The 24237-nt window shown below is 40.7% G+C and overlaps 1 protein-coding gene across 1 annotated transcript in view; it reads left to right on the top strand.

The window, feature by feature from the left end:
- The window catches only part of NOTCH4 (notch receptor 4), a 563400-nt gene that overhangs the window by 212930 nt on the left and 326233 nt on the right, over positions 1–24237 (top strand). The window contains exon 8 of the mRNA XM_044083199.1: positions 613–798. Within this exon, the coding sequence (XP_043939134.1) occupies positions 613–798 (186 nt within the window). The remainder of the gene's footprint in view (positions 1–612; positions 799–24237) is intronic.

Raw genomic sequence — 24237 nt, 5'->3', positions numbered from 1 at the left:
CAGTATTCAGTAGGGAAATGAAGATTGTCCTTTTCTTCACTGTCATGTGATATCAGAATTGATATATATATTTAGCAAGGGTGAGCAGCCCCTTATATGGAGGGAAAAATACATTTTCTTATTTTATTTTTTTATTTTTTTTTTTTGGATTACAAACCAGTGATGGTTCAATCTTTTTTTCTTAGTCGTTTTAGTTTGATTTCACAAACTATATCCAAATACAATATGCTCTGATGTAAGGTATCTGCTTATTCTAAAGTTATAAGGGTATTTCCTCACACTCATGAGCATGTTACTCATAAACTAATCAATACACTTAGGTGAAGTACATTTCCAGGTAGTATTAGGCAAGCTTGTCTGGTCTTACCTTAAAACACTGGAAAACTGTATTATTGATGCATCGGTATGTTAAAAGTACTTCCTTTTTTTTGATAAAAAATAGGTTCATTTAAAATTGTGAAAATTTTAAATTTTAATTTCAGTTTTTGCAGAATGATGAATTAACCTCACTTATATCATTTTATATAGTTCTTTGTAATCCTGTGTGCACTTCAAGCAATCTTGAATAATTACTGTTTTTTTGTTCTCTAAATTCATTGCTTAATGTTGCAGGCACAAACCCATGTGAACATGCAGGTGTATGTGAAAACACTGAAGGTTCCTTCATTTGCCGTTGTTCACAAGGATATATTGGCACCCGCTGTGAAATTGACCTCAATGAGTGCCAGTCTCATCCCTGTCAAAATGGTGCAACCTGTATTGACTTGCTAGGAAAATTTGAATGCATCTGTATTCTAGGTAAGTTAAATGACACTTCAGTAAAACAGTGCGATATGTATTTTATTGAACATTGTTAACCAACTTAGACTGTAATAGTCTATATATATATATATATATATATATATATATATATATATATATATATATACTCTGTATACTGTGGACAATTATGACAGAGTATAATATTAGTAAGAAATGTAAAAATGTATGCTGTTCTGCATGTAATAAAAATAAAGTAAGAATTTTAGTGACTAGATTGTTAAGCAGATATAAAAATGACATATATCAGGGATGTTTTATGAGTAGTATATTATTTGCATTAGTTATAAATGCATTAGAGATGTAAATTTGCAAATAAGAGGTGCTACTTATATTAGAAATGAAGGGATTGTTTACTTATGCAGATATTATATTGATTATGAGAAACAAAGTCTGGATGAAAGAAGTTATATGTTATATACATAAATATTTAAATATAATAGGCATGACTTTAAATAAAGAAAAAAGTAAAGGACTGGGTGATATAGTAAAGAAAGGAGGATTATCTTTCATGATAAAATAAATCTCTGTGATAGGAACATGATTTGGGGGGTATAAATGTAAGTGAGGAACAATGGAATAGGATGCTACATGAAATAAAGGAGCTTTGTTGCATTTGGAAAACATACAAGTTATTGTTTAATAAAAAGGTTTATTTGATCAATTCAGTTATATTGGGAAATATTGCATATTTAGCTAGTGTCTATATGTTGCCAATAATCTATGAAAAGAAATACTATAAGTATTCATTTTCTTTCATACAGGGTTCAGTATTGAATCCAGTGAAGAGTTTAGTCTCATACATATACAAGGAAGATGGAGGTTTAGCAATATTGTTTATTCCACTTCTTTAATTTGTATAAAGTTTTGCTTTGGGTAAATTATGAAAATGAAAAGTTAGTAGTAAATGTATTAAACTACAAATATAAGTGACATTGAGATATGTTAAAAATTTCAAAAGAGGTAAAGCATGTTTAAATGAAGTAATAAAATGTTACCAAGAAAAAAATACTTTGTGGAAAATAAAAAAATTATGAAATAGAAAATGAGAGGTAAGTGTGGTAGAAAAATGTCATGAAACAATATTATTTGTTATGTTAATCCTTGGGCTGAGCTAATGAAAGAAAGGGTTAAAGATATAAAGTACAAAATAAATGGTGCAGGAAGCAATGAGAATGTCAAGATTTTTTATGGAGATGATTAATTAATAAATTATCAGTAAAGGGAAATATGCCTTATAAAAAATCAGCAGAACATGTTTTCCTAGAATATATAACAGTGGCAAAATTGTGGGAAAATTGTGTAAAGAAAATGTCTTTGAAATATAAAAGAGGTAAATTAAATAAATATTAATATGGATATTATAGCCGTAAAAATAAGGAATATGTGAGTAAAATGGATAAAGGATTATTTTATTTGGAGCAAAAGTTAAATGCAACCAGGTTTAATAGTAAATACAGACTAGCAGTAATTTAAGAAACAGATGGTGGTTATGGAAAAAGGAGTGGGCTTCAAATAATATAACGAAGGTTTAACATAATAATGAAAAGTATAATATCTATGGCTGTATGACAACAGAAAGAAATGAAAATATGTACACTGTATACTTTTGTAATTATGTAAATATGTAAGTTTGTAAATAGTATTGTAGATATATTTTTAAATAAACAATGCCTATACTTTTTGATAGGTGCCATGGAATATTTTGCAATCCCCTCAGCTGCCACCAACTCAGGCAGATGGGGCCTCGGGTTAACATCTCATTAAGGAAATGACACACTCAGGAGTAAAGCATCACCCTTATGCTACACTGCAGTGCCATCAATCCAACTCCCTAGTGTGGGAATAGAATCCGTAGCTTCTGCACCAAAGGGGGACATGTTACCTGTTGCATCACTAACACTGTACTACCTTTCACTCACTAAATCATGCCTGGGGCACCAAGGCCCTAAGTTTTCTAGCATAACTGATGCAGTATGAATGAATGTAGTGCAATTATTATGAATTATTTGTGTGACTATTTCTTCATTTTTTATGACTGGAAGGCAACACTGTGCCACTTTACAATGTGTAACATAATGCACATGATCCAAATCATAATCACTTATGAAGAGGCGTAGCAAAGGAAGCTCAAAGGAAATGTGGTTGCATAATAGTAAGATATCCACCTTACAGCTCTTGTGTCCAAGGTTCAAGCCTGACTGCCACTCCCTGCTTGTAGAGTTTTGTACATTCTTTCCATGTCTCTGTAGGTCTCTTCTCTGTACTTCAGTTTCCACTCACCTTCCCAGAGCATGGAGCTTGAAATGAGGACAACCATACAAAAAGAAATAAGTAGGCTAAAAGTAGGGAAGGACATTTCATCAGTAAGGCAAAGGTTGAATGGAAGAAGCATCTGAAGGTACGTAGTAAAAATGAAAAAAGCAGGAAGAGAGATTTAGGAACAAACTTGAAAAGGGAAAAACATAAGGAGCATGTGAATATTTTAAATAAATATGTAACCCTGTGTGTACTTCATGCATTCACTTATACTTTTTTCTCCAAATTGTTTTCAAAAGAAGTAGAGTAGAGAATAGCAATTTGGGAATGTCATAGGAGAATGAATAGAAAAGTAGGAGGTAACAATGGAAGAGATGAATAGCACAACAGGACTGATTGAGGATAAAAGCACCAGGACCACATGGGAATCCTCCAAAGATCCTGAAAATGTCTGTTGTTGCTTTGCTAAGATCTACAGAATAACAGCATATCACAAGAAATAGTGCCCCAGTCTACAAGGCTGGGGCTAGGAATAAGCCAAAAAATGTGCATTTATGAGCCTAACTTTAGTGGCACACAAAACACTGGATCCAATACTGAAGTCAACCATACCTCACAACTGAGAAAGTCCAGATTTTTGCAGAATGTCCAGATTTTTTCCTCATTCTATTCCTCACAGAATTTGAGTTTTTCTGGAAAGTCATTGAAGACTCACTATCACTACTGTCAGCCCCCTTTTTCCAATTTTCTATATGGGGTTGGGGAATCATGTTACTTGTCACCATCTCTCTCGATTCAATGCCACACTGCTGCCTTCTTCGACATTCATGCTTGACTGTCGCAGATCTTCTTTCACAGAATCCATCCACCTCTTTGCTGGAAGTTCTCATTTCCTCTTACCTTCTTCCTGTCTGTCCCAAATTGTCTTCACCAGATTCCCTTCTGCTTTTCTACATGTGTCCAAACCACTGTAATCTGTTCTCTTTGATCTTTACTGCAATTGGAGCTACTTTGGCTTCTGCTCTTGTGTCCTCATTTTTTCGTCTGTCCCACAGAGTGCATCCTACAACCCTTCTCAGGCACTTCATTTCCATCATCTCTAGCTTCTTCAACTGCTCTTCCTTTGCTGCCCAGGTTTTTGTACCATACAGTAGTACTTGTCACACCACTGTCTTGCACACCTTACTTTTCAACTTCTTTGGCATTTTTCTGTCATAGACTACATGTAACACTCTATGTCAATTGGCTGAAGCCCCTCTGATTCAAGCTTTGACCTCTTCATTCAGACTTCCCTTCTCCTCAGCCACCCCTCCCAGATACTTGAAGCTGTTTACCTGTTCCACTATCTTCCCTTCTATCTCAGTTCTCAGTATCTTCTGATTTCCCCAGTTTGCTGCCATTACCACTGTCTTATCTGTGATTAGTTTCATCCCATGTGCCTTCATCTGCGTATCCATTTATCAATCACCGTCTCTAGAACGTTTGCGCAATGTGATAGGAGTTTGATTCCTCTGTACTGCCCACAGTTGTGGATGTCCCTTAGTTCTTGTACACTGGCAGGAGTATGCTTATTTACCAGTCATCTGGGATACACCTTTCTCTCCACACTGCTATGAGTACTCTCAGGAGCCATTTCTCCCCTATCTCACCCAGCATCTTTATCATAACTGCTGTGACCTCATCTGAGCCTGCTGCTTTCCTTGACTTCATTTTCCTTGGTGCGATTCTTACTTCTTCTAGGGTGGGCTCCTCTTCATGTATCATTGTAGGCTGTTTCTGGGGCAGTACAGCTTTTGTGGGGTTTTCTTCATTCAGAAGCTGCTGGAAATGCTCCTTCCATCTGCCTTTGGTGTCCTGTGGACTGGTGAGCAGGTCCTTGCTGGCATCCCTTATGAAGGGTGTCTGACTATCTTCTTTATCTTTCTGTCTTTGCCTTGCAACCTGATAAAGTTTCTTTGTGACACCAAATGAGTCACATTCCAGAAGCTGGTAGAGTGCCCCTGATGCTTTATTCTTTGTATTTGCAACTACTTTCATTGAAGATTAAAGTCACTAAATTATAACAGACATTTAAGTTTCAGACTTCATGTTCTTCATAAAATACATATTAACACAAAACCTGTCATTCTAACAACTTTCTAAGTCTGTAAGAGCAATATTCAAAATATTTCCCTACTTTTGAGCCTTTGATCTCCCATTATTTTTGGCTTTGTCCAGATTTCTTGTGTTAAAAGTTTGAGAAGTCTGATTAGTCAAGACATGTGAGATTCCTATAATAGAATGCGATGCTCAATAAATTATTTCAGCTAATATTCAGTAAAGGTAGATCATATCAAAATATTCTGATCCTGTTTTATGACAGGGTCAATAAGTGAAAATAGTAGGCATGCAAATGTGATATAACTGGATTCCAGCATTTATATCGGGGGAATAAATTTAATAACTCACACAGCTATCAGCATGGAAAAATGGCAAGTGATCTCCAACAGGGCTTGATCTTTGGTCCATCCATATTGAATGTGTCTCACACATGGCATGGACCAATCACTGAGCAGTTCACATGATGTTTAGAGGTCATGGTAGCTGCAGGAACAAGTATAAAGTTGAATATAAAAAAAAATGAGTGCATGGTCTAAAAAGTGTCAGCTTCTTAAATGTGGAAACGCAGGTCACAATGCTAGAGATGTTATAGGAAAAATGGCAAGAATGGAGGAAGCAGAAGGTATCGATAGAGGTCAAAGTAACTCAACTTTGTTTTCCTACTAAAAAGTGAAGAGACTAGATGGAATATGTTATGGGTTCATAACAGGATAATATGATGGAATAACACTAGAAAGGAATGTTATGTCAGGTGGGTATGACCATAACCAAAAGATCAAGTTAACACAGTTTTAAGTTTGACAAGGCAAACAACTTTTTTAACACAGACTGTAGCAGGAAGAAGGAAACAAATATTGAAATGATTGGTAGACGTTGGGGCAGTTGAAGCATTTAAAGCAGCTTAATATTTCTGGAGGTACAGGATGATGTGTGGGCTTTTGCCTTAGGTTAACCACTACAGTCAAGCAAACTAGACAGACTTGTTAGCATCTAACTTTCAGTAACTTTTAATATGTTATGTGGCATTGTATATATTTGTCATGAATTCAGTGTTTGTTGTATGCTATGTGATAGCTAATGGGTAACAGTGCAGTAGGTATTACTCAGTAGGAAGAACAGCAATTAATGCACGACAAAGTACAATCAGGTGTAGGAAGAACTAGGTGAACAATGGGACAGCAGTATACATAGAAGCAATAAACATATGGAAAGGGTCTACAATGTTTGTAGGTAATCATGTGCAAAGACTTCCATAAGTAAAGATCACAGTTAATACAAGTATTCTGAAAAAGGTGTCGCAGAAAGTGTGCATTTTGTTAGAAAAATGTCTTATCTTACAGAAGACAAGAACTGGCTAGTTTCTGTTTAATTGAAATGTTAGATCACAGCTGAGTAATCCATATCCTTCCAAAATAAACCCATACTGATCAAAAACAATGTCACCTCCAATAATATCCCCCCCCTCCGTGATCAAAAAAATATAGCTCACTCAAATTCCTTCAAAGATATATATATATATATATATATATATATATATATATATATATATGTGTGTATATATATATATATATATATATGTATATATATATATATATATATATATATATATATATAGATATATGTATATATATATGTATATATGTATATATATATATATATATATATATATGCATATATATATATATACACACACACACACACACACACACACACACACACACACACATATATATATATATATATATATGTATATGTATATATATATATATATATATATATATATATATCTATATATGTATATATGTATATATACTCCATGATCATACAAAGCTGCGATTCATAAATTACAATAGTAACAGTATTTTGGAAAATTAATGAAGGTGCTGCGGTAACGTTGTCGCCTCACAGTAAGACACTGTCCGGTTCGATTCTCAGCTAGAGCGTCTTCTGCGTGGAGACATGCGTGACTGGGCGTACCTTCGTTGAAGGTTTTGCGTCAGGGCTGGTAACTCGGCAAATAAAACTCAACTACCAATCATTAGCGGACCAGAGTTCCGCTGTGGCGACCCCTAACCGGGAAAAGCCGAAAGACACAACAACAATGAATGCAAGGAAATTTATTTGGGAACTTAGAACTTAAAACCTTAGTAAACTTCCCTCAATGTCTCATAAGGAAGATGGCATAGCTATTATACCTACCTAACATATATTACTACAATTCTACAGCATTCTGCACTATATACTGCATAGCTACAAAGTTAATGATGCATACATAACTAGTATTCAAATTGGGAGAGTTTCCAGTGATAGCCATAACTAACAGACAAGATAATAATAGTCATCAGATACTATCTTTTGCAGATGCACACAATGCTAGCTCATAAATGTTCTATTAATTTTATTTTTTGAAGATCTCTCAAAACTAAACTGAGTTTTGCTATGCAATGTGTTGCACAGTCTGGAAATGGTGGTATATTGGCCTGAATTACAAAATGGTCTATCCTGTGGCCTGACACCAAGGTGAAGATAATATAATGATCTGAGGTCTGAGCGGGAACATGTCTGGTAGAAAGACTAACTAGATGTTTTCAGATCTCATAAAGTGTACTTTGGGATTAATGTAAAGATTCAGGTAGTGTATCCTGACGTGGTCAGTATTGTAAATCCAGTGTCAGTCCTGTCTTATATAATGAGTCTGCTTATCTAGGACTTCCTAACTCAGGACTAGATTGTTTCCAGCTGTTGTAGAGCTCCACAACCTGGCTACGTAGAGATATGTCCTTCTGTTTCCAAGCATCACTTTAATGCAGTGAAGTCTCAGGTTTACTGTGTAAGGTAGGGACAGGAAGATCAAATCAGGTAGGGAGGTAGCATTTTATAGCTGTGTGGAATGGAATGATGGCAGCTGAATGACTGACAATTAGATAATTAATTCTTTTGAATTAATTTTTACATTTATTTTACAGTGAGATAAACTGAACCAACGAAGCCTGTTTCAGATGCAATGCATTGCAAAATTTAAGGGAGCATATTATTCGGTTAATTTGATACTAACTACTCAGTTAAAATGCTTTTGTACAAACCATTTCTTTCTTAGCAGGACAAAGCTGTAGGGCTCAAAAATATGAAGTCAGCTGTAGCTCTAAGTAATTAAAGGTTATTCTTTCACCCTTCAGTTTAATTCCCCACTTCCTATACACTTACAGCCCCTATCAAAATACTTCTTTCATAAGTAGATGAGAGAAAGGGGGAAGACAGAGCTACTGACATTGAGGCTAAATGTTAAACAATGATGTGACACCCGTGCCCTGGACCAGCAACCAAGAAGCCTCAATCCTCATGACTAACACCAGAGAGGGCATCTCATATATGAAGAAAGGATAACAAATACACACAGTAAAGTGCAATGTCCTTTAAGAGCACACAGAGATCACAGTCAGTCTGGGGCTGGTCACTCCCTTGCTCTCCAGTTCCCCAATAAGACTCCCCACTGGCACAGCTATAGGGTCCAAATCTCAGCCTAGCTGGGCAGGTTAAAACCTCCAGCACCCTCTCTGTCCAACCAGTGCTTCGTGTCCTTGCCAAAGTAGCTGACACACACACACTTTGAGATAAGAGTTTAAACAACCACACAGACACTCCTGGGAAAGGCTGGCATAGGTTCTCCAGCTGTGCCCCTATTACCCAGACTATACGGTAGTACCACCTGCCACCACCCAGCTAATATTTATCAGCTACTCAAAGGCCCTTAAAAGGGTGTCCAATTATTATTCTGCAATATTATTATCCAATTGGTAGTATAACTAAACAGTCAAGGCATATTAGAGTAACTTCGTACAGTAATCACTATGAATATGCAATGTACTCTAGAGCTTAAAGTATAGACTTCCGTGGTGGTGCAGTGGTAGCATTGTTGCCTCACAGCAAGAGGTTCTCCCATTCGATTCTCAGCTGGACTGTGAGGAGTGCCTTCTGTGTGGAGTCTGCATGTCCTCCCTGCGGTTGGGTGGGCGTTCCAAAGACATGCGTAAATGGGCGTGCCTTAGTTGAAGGTTGAACGTTGAGCTGGCACCTTGGCATTCGTGAAAATCTACTGCCAATCATTAGCGGACGACAGTTCTGCTGTGGCGACCCCTTACCGGGAAAAGCCGAAAGACAACAACAACAACAACTCTAGAGCTTAAATTATCTCTACACAAAATAGCCACAGTTAAAAGGTTTTAAAATATTTAATAATAAATAATAAAAACATAAGACAATACTTCTTACTACACAGTGCTAGTCAAGAGTTCAGAGATCACAGAGAAATACTTAAAATAATTCAGTAGTACAGTTCTGATATCACAGAAAAATGCTTAGTCTAATCTTTCTAGTTTCTAGCTATTTCTAAAAGAAAACACAAGTCTAAGGTAAGTTACATTTAGAACAAGACAGTGCTGGTGAGTTGGATGGTCAAGACAAAAATGCTTATTCCTCTCTGGTTCTCTCTGTTTAAATTGAAATTGAGTTTCTGATTCACATTACATCATTTTTCACACTTCCCTGGGTTCCCAGCCTAACAGAAACTGCATTTACATTCTTAACATCTCCTTTTGTTATTTTGCAGCTGGTCAGGAAGCACAGCAATAAAAATACATTTGCATGTTTAAATCTAGCAATTTAACTCTTGGTTAAAACAATAGCAAGAATTCCTTCATCTAGACACTTCAGCACAACTGTCGACATCAAAGGGTCACCACATGCTTTACTTTGGTCAGTAGAGTGCACTGTTGTCACATTTTTTCCCAGTTCCACATGTAACACTATTTCTTTACATTTAAGACAACAAGCCTGTAGTTTACATTCATATTTACAAATGACAGAATTATCTATAAAATAAAATTCTATCTGGCTAGGCTGGCAGCCTTCACATTTCTCCCTCCCCCCAGAGAACTCAAGCTAGTTTTTCAAGTGACCCTTCAGAAACACTGCTTGAGAGGGTTAGGTCTATCTGAGTGTGCCTTACCCCATTCCCTGTCTTGAGAGCCCATCTGCATTGGCACTGCTAATCCCACTGCGGTGCTGCACTGACATATCATATGCTTGCAACCCCAGGCTCCATCTTAGCAACTTGGCATTTTGTTGGCTGGCTCTGTGTAACTATGTTAGGGGGTTGTGATCTGTCATAATAGTGAATTTCCTTCCATACAGATAAGGCTGAAGTTTCTGCAGTGCCCATGTTATGGCTAGACATTCCTTTCTACAGCTGCATAGCATTCCTCCCTGGATTGGAGCCTATGACTGAGATAAACCACTGGGTGTTCTTCTCACTCTGAAGAAATCTGGCTAAGTACAGCCTCCACCCCATAGTTTGAAGCATCCACCTGCACAACACATTCTGTGCTGTAATCTGAACTGGCTAACACAGGGGGTCCTCCCAAAGCTTCTTTAAGCTTCTGGAATGCCTGCTCACATGCTGAGGTCCACACTACTTTATCTGGCCTGTTCTTCCTTCTCAGGTCTGTGAGGGGAGCAGCTATGGAACTATAACTGGGGATGAACTTTCTATAGTACCCTGCTGTCCCTAAAAATGCCCTCACCTACTTTTTAGTAACAGGTGCAGGCCATGCCTGAATGGCTTCCACTTTGACAGGTTCTGGCCTTATCTTACCACTACCCACTCTATGTCCTAGGTAGGAGACCTCTGCCATACCTACCTGACATTTGCTCGGCTTAATGGTCAACCCTGCCCACTGTAGTCTGCCCAGCACCTCCCTGACATGCTGAAGGTGCTCTGGCCAGGAATGGCTGTAGATGGCAATATCACCTAGGTAAGCAAGGACAAACCCTCCTGCTCCTGCTAGGATATGATATACCAGCCTCTGGAAAGTTGCTGTGGCATTCTTCACCCCAAAGAGCATTTTTTTGAACTCATACAAGCCAAAAAGAGTCACAATTGCTGACTTCTCTTTAGCACTGGGAGTCAAAGGCACCTGCCAGTAACCCTTGGTAAGATCAATGGTTGTAAGATACTTAGCCCCACCCAGTTGCTCTAGGGCCTCATCTGTCCTAGGCATGGGGTAAGCATCTGACTCTGTGTGACTATTTAATTTCCTGTAGCCCACACAGAACCTGGTGCTGCCATCCTTCTTTGGCACCAGCACCACTGGGGAGGCCCAGAGACTGTTGGACTCTTGAATCACCCCTAGTTCCAACATCTCCTGCACCTCCTCCCTCAGAGTCTGTTTGACTCTCTCAGGCACTCTATAAGGGGGCTGCCTAATAGGCCTTTGGGGTCCTGTATCCACCTGGTGCTGCCCCAGGTGGGTGTACCCTGGTTATCCAGTGAACATGTCCCCAAATTCCTGCAACACTGCTCGGATTTCTTGAACCTGAGTAGGAGATAGCTGCTGGGATATTGCTACACCTTCCACCGGGGTATCAGCCCAAGCCTCACTGAGGAGATCAGTCTCCAGATCTCCCTCAGACTCCTTCTGCAATCCACTGCAAATGCTCAGCACAATGGCCTCCCTATCATGGTAAAGTTTCATCATGTTAACATGGTATAATTTGTGCCCCTGCCTTCTGCCTAGCAGTTCCACCATGTAGTTAACATCACTTACCTTTCTTACCAACTCGTAGGGTCCCTCCTTAACTGCTTGCAGCTTGTTGTGTCTGACAGGAATGAGAACCATTACCTGCTGCCCCACAATATACTCTATAGCTCGAGCATTCCTGTCATACCACACCTTTTTCTGTTGTTGGACTTCTGACAGGTTCTCCTGGGCCACGCTCATGAGTTCCCTGAGCCTTGTCCTGAGGTTTAGGATGTATGCCACAACAGACTCCTTGTGAGACTCACACTTACCTTCCCACTCATCTCAAATTAAATCTAGAGGTCCCCTCACCCTATGCCCATACAACAACTCAAAGGGTGAAAACCTGTGGATTCCTAAGGAACTTCTTTGTAAGCAAACAACAGATGGGGCAAATATTTGTCCCGCTCTCTCTTAAGCTGATCTGCAAATGCCCGTAGAATGGACTTGATTGTAGAGTTTAACCTCTCAACAAGCCCATTAGTTTGGGGATGGTAGGGGTGGTCTGCATGTGCTTCACCCCACAGGACTTCCACAGACAAGCCAGCAGGTCTGACATGAAATTGGCACCACTGTCAGTCAGTATTTCTTTTGGGAAACCTACCCTGCTGAAAATCTCTAACAAAGCATTTGCCACCTTCTCTGCCTCAATGGAGGACAAAGCCACTGCCTCAGGGTATCATATAGCATAATCCACTACCACTAGGATATACCTTTTCCCTGTGGAACTTAGGGTACTCAGAGGACCCATAATATCCATAGCTACCCTCTGAAATGGCTCCTCAATCACATTCAAAGGCATCAAAGGAGCTCTTACCTTGTCTCCTGCCTTGCCCACTTTTTGGCACTGCTCACAGGTCCTGCAGTACCCTGTTACATCTCTGGAAATTGCAGGCCAATAGAAGATCTGCATAATATGCCTATTTGAATGTTTTATGTTCATATGACCTGCAAAGGGATTATCATGGGCTATGGCTAGAAGCGCCAGATGGTAGGCTCTAGGCACTACCAACTGCTGTACTCTCTCACCTTCTAGCCTTCCCTCAGGCATACACTCTCTGTATAGTAGCCTTTTATCCCAGTATACAGATTCCCCCTTTCCTTGACAATCAGGTGCCTCCCTAGCTACCTGCCTCAGGCCTTGCAATGTAGGGTCTGATAGCTGAGCCTGTCTCAACTCTCTCCTTGTAACCCTTCCCAGCTCCCCTTCCATAGGATGTCTGGCATCCTCTGACAGTGGTGCCTCACTGTCAGCCTGGGTACTACTACTCACTTCTACCTTTGAAGTCACTCTGTCCAAGGGAACATCAGTACCCACAAGCAGCTGTGGCTCACCTTCAGTCTCACTGCTACTGAGTAGCTCCCTCCCTGAAGTAACCACCTCACCAGTCCTGGCTGCAAGTATGCAGTCTGTCTGGGTCTCCCCTAGGCTACCAGACCCACATGCTTGTCTCCTAGCCTGACCGCGTGTAACTGCATAAGCACATGGTACTGCCTCATCCAAATCCTTCCCTATCAGGACATCTGCAGGATGGTAGTTCAGTACCCCTGTTGTCTCAAGCCAACCTTCTATTGGCATTTTGTCTCTCCCACTTACTGGCTCCCTCACCTTTTGTTCCCCACCTTGCCTCTGTGGACATCTGTATGCCACATGGCCCCACTGGTTGCATTCAAAACATTTAACCCTAGGTTCTGGATGTGTACCTGGACTAGTGGCTTCCCCTGCTACTGGCAAATTCTGTTGGGGCAGTCTGTGCTGCCCACAATGGGTTTCTTTAGACCCATGAGCAGTATTGGGGGTCCCCTTCCTGTGCAGGGTTGCCCTGCTTGCTAGGTATAGGTCTCCCTTCATCCCCAACTCATCTGAAGTAGCACATTGTCTATCAGCTAACCAGATCCTCATGTCCTCAGGCAAAGTGCTAAGGGCTTGTTCCCTCACCAAAAGGTCTGCCAGTCCTTCAAAAGTGGCAACCTGACATCCACTCACCCACCTATGGAAATAAGTGCTCAGTTCAGCAACATATTCACACACACTTTCATCTGCTTTGCATCTATGCTCACAAAACTTTTTCCTATACGTTTCAGGTGTTAGCTTAAAAAACTCTAATAGACAATTTTTTACAGCAGTATAATCAAAACATGCAACATCAGACATTTTAGACAATACAGTTACAGCTTTACCATGGAGTAAGGAGGGGGTCAGGAACCGTACCCAGAGCCTTTGGTCAACACTATACTGTTTGCATACCCTCTAAAACATATGAATGAAACTATCAAAATTATCCCCCTCATTAAACTGCAGAAGAAATTTATCAACCTTTTGTGCTTTTGGGGTCCAGTTATTCCCCTCCCCATTACCTCCATGACTCTGGCGAAGAGTCAGCATTTCTCTCTCATGCTTCCTCTGCCTCTCCTTTTCCTCGGCTTTTATCTCCAAATGCCTGGCCTCCAACTCAAGTCTCTTTAGCTCCAGATGGATTTTTAAGTCCTCTGCAGAAAGGTTGAGCTGTCCATTCTCCGAGGGTATTATATCTCCACTGCCAGTCCAATTGTTCTCCTGGTTGCTGTTTTCTGATGGAGCTGTAACCAAGGCTGCAATCAGGTCTGCCTTAGTCAGGTTCCCATGCACCAGACCCTTAGACTGGCACATCTCCGCCAGCTCGCTCCTTGTCAGCTTTTCATACTCATCTGCTGACATGCTGCCTGCTCTCCCTGACTAACTAAGCTAACAAAAGAAATAAAACAACTGTGATCTGAACTCTGACTATTCACTGTGTGACTGATTTAGAGTACAAAACAACTTCAAAGCTCACTGTACACAAGCTACAGGAATTCACTCTACCCACACCACTACAAGCCAATTAGTATTTACCAACCAATTAATATATGCTGTGGATATCCCACCACTGCCAAGCAATTAATATGTGATGCCCGTGCCCAGGCCCAGCAATCAAGGAGCCTCAATCCTCACCACTAACACCAGAGAGGGCATCTCATATGAGAGGAAAGGATAACAAATGCACACAGTAAAGTGCAATTTCCATTAAGAACACACAGAGATCACAGTCAGTCCGGGTCTGGTCACTCCCTTGCTCTCCAGGTCCCTAATAAGACTCCCCACTGGCACAGCTATAGGGTCCAGATTTCAGCCTAGCTGGGCAAGCTAAAACCTCCAGCACCCTCTCTGTCCAACCAGTGCTTCGTGTCCCTGCCCAAGTAGCTGGCACACATGCACTTTGAGATAAGAGTTTATACAACCACACAGTCCTGGGAAATGCTGGCACAGGTTCTCCAGCTGTGCCCCTATTACCCAGACTATAGGTTGTTCTCCCTGCCACTACCCAGCTAATATTTATCAGCTACTCAAAGGCCCTTAAAAGGGTGTCCAATTATTACTGTGCAATATTATTATTCAATTGGTAGTATATATTTAGAACAAGACAGTGTTGGTGAGTTGGATGGTCAAGACAAAATGCTTATTCCACTCTGGTTCTCTCTGTTTAAATTGAAATTGCAGTCCAGATTCACACTACATCATTCTTCATACTTTCATGGGGTTCCCAGGCTATACATTACATCATTCTTCACACTTCCTTGGGTTCCCAGGTTAACAGAAACTGCATTTACATTCTTAACATCTCCTTTTGTTATCTTGCAGCTGGTCAGGAAGCAGAGCAATAAAAATACATTTGCATGTTTAAATCTACCAATTTAACTCTTGGTTAAAACAATAGCAAGGATTCCTTCATCTAGAATCTTCGGAACCACTGCCTACATCAAAGGGTCATCGCATGCTTTACTTTGGTCAGTAGAGTGCACTGTTGTCACATTTTTTCCCAGTTTCACATGTAACATTATTTCTTTACATTTAAGACAACAAGTCTGTAGTTTACATTCATATTTACAAATGACAGAATTATGTATAAAAATTCTATCTGGCTAGGCTGGCAACCTTCACAAATGAAACACACTCTGTTGGCAAGCAGTTGTGATATACAGTCCAACAAACCAAGAAAGACTAGTGATGTTGGACTGAAAAGGAGAATTAGTGTCTAAACAGACAAAGAATGACAGTTGCAGGAGGCCTTACTCTCTACAAGGAAAACTCATCCATGTTAAAAAAAGAAGTGGGAGCCAGATGAAGCATTGTCAGAATCTGGACTTGATTAGACAGCGGAGATCCTTGACTAATAAAGAGGTTATATTGAAACCGGTGCTGTCATTACAAATGAAGTTACATTACTTAAGTTAAGACGCCAATGGCCAGCAGTGCTGGTGTAATGGCGTAGTTTATTGTTCCTGTAGTAATGCTGGGACTTGCCACAAAAGCTAACATCTGGCTCCACAGAAGGCTACATTTCAGTCATTAAGAAATATATTTGTAAATAATACAGAAGGGTGGCATGAACTGACGACAATGGAGGAAGCCCTGAGGCTCCATCAAGGAACAAAATGAAATCAAGTACCTAGAGAAATGGGGTTTTAGGAAGATGATTCAATTAGCTTGGCTGAAGTGGGAAAAAATCAGGTTATCATTGACAAAAAGAAGGCATGTACAAAGATGAGAAAGAAATAAGAAGGTGAGCAAAAAGTCTAGAGAGAGTGCGACTAACAAAAGAAAACAAAGCTAATGAAGGAGACGGAAGGCACTAGAAAACAAGATGTCCATGGAGGTAGGTTAAGGACAAAAGAATGACCTGACTTTGTGTGGTAGCTCAGGCATTGAAAGAGTAAGGCATGGAGACATGGGATTGAGCGTCAATGTCAATGTCAATTCATCCATCCTGAGAGAAGGAGAGGTGGAATAGTCAGGACCAGGCTATAAGCTTGGCTATACCAACTTGGCAATTACCTTCTTTCTTATTATATGTGTGGTAGCATACATGCATTTGGGGAGGATGATACACACTCCAGCAGTTATGTGAGTGCTCATATCAGCCATAAGAGGGTCAGGATATGGTTTAATAGAAGTGCCCAGCTCACCATGTTACTATCAACTTCCTTATAGTCCCTTGCAGACACTGGGGGAGTGGCAGCAGTGGAAAAGTGGTGTGCCATTTGGTAAGGGTACAGAGAACAATCAGTAGTGATATCAGTTCTATCCAATGGGCTCTCATGCCAACAGGTGACATAGTCATTTGCAGGGGACTGGCAAGCCATTAGGTGAACAAGAGAATGCAAAGTTGATGGCTTCAGATGTTCAAGTTAAAAACTATCTTCCTGCCTATCTAAATGATGGCATCATCTGTTTTTTCTTACTGAAGTCAATGGTCACATTCTCACTGACAGGGGAAAATGGGCTTAAATTATGTGGAAGACAGCAGATCATTGCTCAGAATGGAGGTGAAAAGCATGTAAAAAAATAGGTCTAGATTGGATAAATAGTGTAGGTATTGTCCAGTTCCAAATGGACAGATGCAGTAGTAACTAGGGAAAAAACAGAGAAGGAACTCAGTTTTTTAATGGAGAAAAGGTAAAATTTTCACATAGTCTGCCTTCCTAGGTAGGAAAACAATAGCAGTGGTACTTGTTGCACCAGCAACAGAATTCTATGATCCGACATGCGATGTAGGACTGTAGTCTAGTGATAATACTTACATCTAAGAAAGAAAGAAAGAAACAATTATAGGCCTATTAAGCTATCATTTTGGAAATCTCTGTAAAAGATTCTATGTGTCAGGCTGCTGGAGTGTTTGAATACTAATTCTTTTGTCAAGGGTCAGTTGTTTGACATCAGGTAACAGGGGATTTACCAGTCTAGCACAAATTATTTCAGGCATGAACTAGAAGGCATGACCAGCAGATGAAAAGAGCACTTTATATGTAGAAACAGCAAAATATGTTTCCACAGTGAGAGTTGTAATCATTTTATGAACCATATGGACATGTGATTCTGGGACAGATGGGATCATATCTCTCAACCCCTTAGAGCAAGAATCAGTGACAAAGTCAAACTTAATGGGGATCAAAAGCAAATAAATAGGTAAACTTTTTAACACATTGCACGTATAAACTTAAAATGTTTTTAGAATAACAGGTTTTGCATTACATTGCATTTTCTGAAGGGAATAAAGTCTGAAACTCAAATGCCATTATTCACTGGCTGCAGTCCTCAGTGATTTACCAGAAAACCACAGATTTTATGAGGCAAAATTCTGAACAGTTGAGACTGAAGTATGGGTGTGTTGGTGGTCATAGTAGCTATATGTACTCATAGTCTCATTTTGCAATTTAGATTCAAACACACACATACGCGTGCACACACACACACACACACACACACACACACACACACACACACACACACGATGCGCGCACACACACACACACACACACACACACACACACACACACACGCACGCGCACGCGCACACACACACACACACACACACACACAAACAGACACACACAGGCAAAGACACACAGCACAAAACTACATAATTTTGATATAGCTTTCATTGCAACTGCAATGCAGCAGCTTCATAAATTGGCCACCTCTCATGGGTGGCTTGTACTAGCAGTAGTACAGACAAATACAGGCCAATAACACAATAGGATTCTAAACTTTTGTGACACTGGTCGTCGAGTAAAATCTCAGTTGAGACCTAAATTAAGTTGCAATGGTGTTTAAGGATGCATAATGAGTACAGTGCATTTCAGAAACATTCTGAAAAACATTTATACTCTAGTTTAGCATATACAGCACATATTGCATTCTGCACTCTACTTGTATTCTGCACATTCTCCTTGGACTACATGAAAAGAGACATTGAGGAGCTCTCTGATTATGTAGCCCAGGCAGGTATGACCCTGACCTTGAGCAGTATCCTACCTTCACCAAGAATGATGCCACAATACAGAGATAAGATGATCAGCTTTAACAATTGGCTTAAACTCTGGTGTCATTCAAAGGGGATCCAATGTCTGTCTGCCTGGGATGACATGCTGGACAAGCCACGCTGCTTCGCAAAGGATGGCTTGCACCTGTCACCCCTGGGATTCCGGATATTGGCAAAGGCTCTTGCCACCCCCATAGTGCCTTTTTTAGGCAAGGCTCAAATTCTAAACCTACCACCCTAGAACACAAAAAAGGAAAAAAACTAAGGGTAATGCTGCTCAATGCCAGAAGTCTAAATCTCAAAATGCACGCACTCGAGGCCCTTCTCAGTATGGAGAACATCGATGTCTGTGCAGTGACAGAAACCTGGTTCAAGGCTCCTGAGAGCACCCCAGCACTATCAGGTTTTACCTCTTATCATGCGTTCCGCCCCAAAATCCGGACAATACCAAGAAAGGAGGGGGTATCCATATTCATCAAAGACACCCACACCTCAAGACTGGTGGCAACGCACGATGCATCGGAGACCATCCAGGTGCAATTAACCATAGGCAAGACTGCTCTGCAAATTGTAGCATGTTACAGGCCACCCTCACAAACTCAGGAACCTCACATGGCCTTCCTGAAAACACTAGAGGGATAAATGTATCACCAAACACCATCATACTAGGTGACTTCAATTACCCTAATATAGACTGGGAACACTACTCAAGCCCAAACACCCTAGCCCAAAAGTTCCTGGAATTCATAAACTCATATGCCATGGAACAACTAGTCACCATCCCCACAAGAGGAGAAAACATACTTGATCTCATCATCACGAACATGGGAGCACAATGTTCAACACCGGAAGTATACCCCTCACTGGTGAGATCAGATCACAAACTAATCTCGCTGGAGGTCCTCATCCCACCCCACCTGAAATAAAAAGACCACAGTAAAGAACTTCTCGAAGCCGACTTCACACTTCTAAAGACTAGTGTGGTCTCCTTTAAGGCCCCGAGCCGCGGAAAACAGTACTCAAGCCGCTGAATCACTTAAAATGCCTTCTACCAGCACCTGCAGGACTGCATGGATAAGGCAATCCCAAGCAAAACAAAGACTCTTTGTACCAAAGGCAAGCGTCCAGTCTGGTGGACCCCAGCCATAAACAAACTCTACAACAAAAGGAGGAAGCTACTACAAGATAGAGCAAAATCCTTAAAAGGTAAGACACCCTTGATCACTATAAGTAAAAACTAAGAGCTCTCATAAAATCATCCAAAGCAAATTTTGAGAGAAAAATAGCTAAAGACTCAAAAGACAATCATAAGGCCTTCTTTAGCTATGTTAGAAACCTGGGAGGAACCTCCCAGATATGCTCAGAACTAGTTCAAAATGATGTGAAGATTACTGATCCTACAGACATTGCCAACATACTGGCTGACAGGTTCAGTGCAAACTTCTCCCCTCCCCAAAGGAGAGATATCTATACCAAGCGATTGCAGCCCCCAAACATCTCCAACGCCCAAGTGAGAACTGCTCTCTCCAAAGCAAAAACACAGCATCCATGGGACCTGATGGTGTCCCCGGCTGTGTGCTCCACGAACTCAACGAGGAATTAAACCCACAGCTAGGACAGCTGTTTAATCATAGTCTTACCTCTGGATACGTCCAGGAGTGGCGCACTGCAACTGTGGTCCCACTTCACAAAGGCGGTGCCTCCACCGACCCTGGAAATTACCGGCCCATTAGCTTGACAAGCCTTATCTGCAAAGCCATGGAGAGGATCATAATGGACCTCATAAATAAAGACATAGGGAATTTGCAGACTTTGGATCCATCCCAGTTTGGCTTTGTCAAAGGCAGATCATGCCTTCTAAACTTGGTTGACTTTTGAAACAGTCACCAAAGCCATTGATGAGGGAAAGGCAGTCCATACAGCCTACCTCGATCTGGCGAAGGCCTTCAATACAATACCCCACTCGGGTATCATTGAAAAACTCATCAGCTTAAATGTTAACCCATACATCACAAGATGGGTTGCAAACTGGCTGAGTGACAGAACCCACAGGGTCAGAGTTGCTGGCGCCATGTCAGACTCAAAGCCTGTCACAAGTGGTGTACCACAGGGCTCAGTCCTGGGCCCACTCTTGTTTGGCATCTACTTTTCCGAAGTACAAGCAAACACAGGAGGGTTATGGCTGACAAAGTTTGCAGATGACTGCAAACTGGGCCATAGTAGAAAACACATCTGACACAGATATCCTTCAGAAGGGTCCCACAGAAACGGATAACTGGTGCCAGAGCCATGGCCTAAAGTTAAATGCCAAAAAATGCATAGTCATACCCTTCGGGAAAAACAAGGTTACCCCTAGCTACCAAATAGGTGGCAATCCACTGAGCATAGAAGAAGTTATCAGGGACCTGGGGACCCAGGTTGATAGTAGTCTGTCATTCGACACCCATGTAGCTAAAGTAGTTAGGAAGACCTTCTACATTGCCCACCTTATCATGAAGGGATTCTCATCTAGATCAAGGGAGGTCATAGTCTCCCTATACTCATCACTCATCAGACCAATGATTGAGTACAATGCCCCATTCGGAATGTATCTGACCCGACACTTGCAGCAGCTGGAGAGGCCACAAAAGTTCCTCACCAAAAAGATAAAGGGTCTCAAACATCTGTCCTATGCTGCCCGACTGAAAGAACTCCAGCTCTATTCAGTCGCTTACCGCTTGCTCAGAGGTGACCTTTGCCTAACATACAAGGCCATGTCAAACCCAGATTTGATGAATATGCTTCACCTCAAAAATCTAGATCCGTCAGAGCCACAAGGGCGGGAGACTTAAACCTCGACACGGCTATTAATAGGACGCGCTGGAGGGATAGATTCATCACCCAAAGACTCCCTGTGCTGTGGAATAAAATCCCGGTATATGTGAGGCAGAGCACCTCGCTGGCCTTGTTCAAGAGAAATCTTGACCAATGGATGGGAGATCGCAGATATACCCCAGGGATTACCTCAGTGTCACTGCTCAACAGAGGCACAGCAAAATAATGGGTATAGTTCCCCATACTAAAGGGGTGGCGTAAGCCACAAAACTATGGGCTAGGCTTGTAAATGCCCTCGGGCAGATAGCCTAGTATGAACCTATGAACCTATGAACCTATGAACAATGCAGCTATGCAGTCATATGTGTGCTGCAGAACACACAGGGCCAGATTCCAAAAGAGTTGATCTTAGTGTAAGTCTGCCTTCAGTTTTAAAACACTACTCAAGCTACAATTCTCATTTAACCCTGGTAAATTATAAGCATTTAAACTGAAGAACCTTAAAAGGTGATTTTAGCCATATGTTGTTTTTTATGAAGTAAATATTATTTACTTGTATACATACATGGATTATGTACACACGTTATTAAAGTTGTTTGTTAACAAATATAATGCATAGTAAATGATGACACAATTTTGTGATATGTTCTAAAGTACTTATATTTCTTAGGGTTTATTGTTTGATATGAGTATTTTAATATAGTTAGTATGTATTACACACTTTATTTAATGACACTATTTTGTTGTATGCCTTTAAGATTAAGTTTTTAAGCTTAGTATTAGTGCTGTGCTATTTTTCGTATATTTATACATTTTTTATGCATACATTACTTGTAGATACCTTTATACCTTTAAGGGGATGGTATTAGATTGTTGTTAAGCCATTGTGTTTGTTAATTGATTAATTGTTTAATGAACTCAAAGTATATATACTACTATTGAGGAGAAAATGGTTGTCTGAAGAAGTTTGCCGATAGCGCAAACGAAAAGCGCTTTACATGATTAAATTATTTTATTTATTTCATTTACTGGTGTGCCACTCATTTTGCTTTTCCCAGATTTTAAATATATTTAAACTTATTAGAAACAGTAACCATCCAACCCAGTACCATATTCATTGGTGACTTTAATTACCTAACTATTAACTGGGAATCCTATACGACATGAAACGTAGATGCACAGAGATTCCAGGATTTTGTAAAAACATACTCCCTGGACCAAGTCTCACTAATATGGTAGAGTGCTGGACACCCCCTACTGTAATGCCTTCCCTGGTAAGGTACTCTTCACTTATCAGACCAATGATTGAGTACAACGCCCCATTCGGAATGTACCTTAGCCGACACCTGCAGCAGTTGGAAAGACCCCAAAAGTTCCTCACCAAAAGGATAAAGGGGCTCAAACATATGTCATACGATGCCCGACTGAAGAAACTCCAGCTCTATTCAGTCGCATACCGTCTGCTCAGAGGTGATCTGTGCCTGACATACAAGGCCATGTCCAACCCGGAATTAATGGACATGCTCCACCTCAAAAAATCCAAATCCACCAGAGCCACGAGAGCAAGGGACTTAAACCTCAACACGGATATAAATAGGACGTGCTGGAGGGACAGATTCATCACCCAGAGACTCCCTACACTATGGAACAGAATCCCAGTCCATGTGAGGCAGAGCCCCTCACTGACTCTGTTCAAGAGAAATCTTGATGAGTGGATGGGAGATCGTAGGTTTACCCCGGGAATCATCTCTGTATCACTGCTGGACAGAGGCACAGCAAACTAATGGGTATAGTATTCTCATCCTAAGGGGTGGTGAAAGCCACACACACTCTGGCTAGGCTTATAAATGCCCTAGGGCAGATAGCCTAGTATGAACCTATGAACCTATGAACCTATGAAATTGTCTTCTTTGAAGTAAAAATAAAACCTGGACCCCCAGTTCAACCAGGAATATTCAGGAACTATTCTAAGGCTAACCTCCTGCTAATAAATGAGAACCTAGCAAAGTTTCAGGCCCCTATAAACCCTGAGAACACTTCTGCCTATCCAGAACTGTTCACAGAAACCCTGTACAAGCATGCTAATAGCTGCATAGAGACAGCTATACCCAACAGGAAGAGTGTAGAACTAACTCAAAAAACAAGCCAGCCTGGTAGAATCACAAAATCAATCAGCTGTATAACAGGAGGAAAAAAATCATGGCAAACATTAGGAGGTGCAGCACCCAGCAAGATAAAAATACTCTCATCAAACTAAAACAACTCAGAGGACAAATAAAGTCTACCAAAGCCAAATCTAAAGTAAGTTTAGTCTCCCAGGCCTAGGACAACAACAAAGCATTCTTTAGCTATGTTCACAACCTCAACGGCAATACACAATTGTGTGCAGAGCTCATTGTAAATGGAGCCGCCTATACTGAGCCAAAATATATAGCAAACCTCCTGGCTGATAAATTCAGCTCCAACTTTACTCCTCTCTCCCCCTCAACCTTCCCTCAGGAAATACCATCAAATATAACTCCCCTTACTATCACTAGGGAACAGGTCCTTAATACTCACTCTAAGACCAAGAACACTGCATCAATGGGCCCAGACAATATCCCAGGATGCCTTTTAAATAGCATGAAACATGACCTATCATGGCCTCTGGAATTACTATTTAACTGTAGCCTCCAAACAGGCTTCATACCTCATGAATGGAGAAAGGCAACAGTCATCCCACTGCACAAAGGTGAGCCATCTACAGACCCTGGAAACTACAGACCCATAAGTCTCACTAGTCTTATATGTAAAGCCATGGAAAGAATTATCATGGAGATGATCAATAGAGA

The sequence above is a fragment of the Protopterus annectens genome, chromosome 9.part0, assembly GCF_019279795.1.
Source record: "Protopterus annectens isolate FY-2018-M chromosome 9.part0, PAN1.0, whole genome shotgun sequence".
NCBI classification, from domain to species: domain Eukaryota; kingdom Metazoa; phylum Chordata; order Ceratodontiformes; family Protopteridae; genus Protopterus; species Protopterus annectens.
This window is presented reverse-complemented; position numbering and strand designations above follow the sequence as displayed.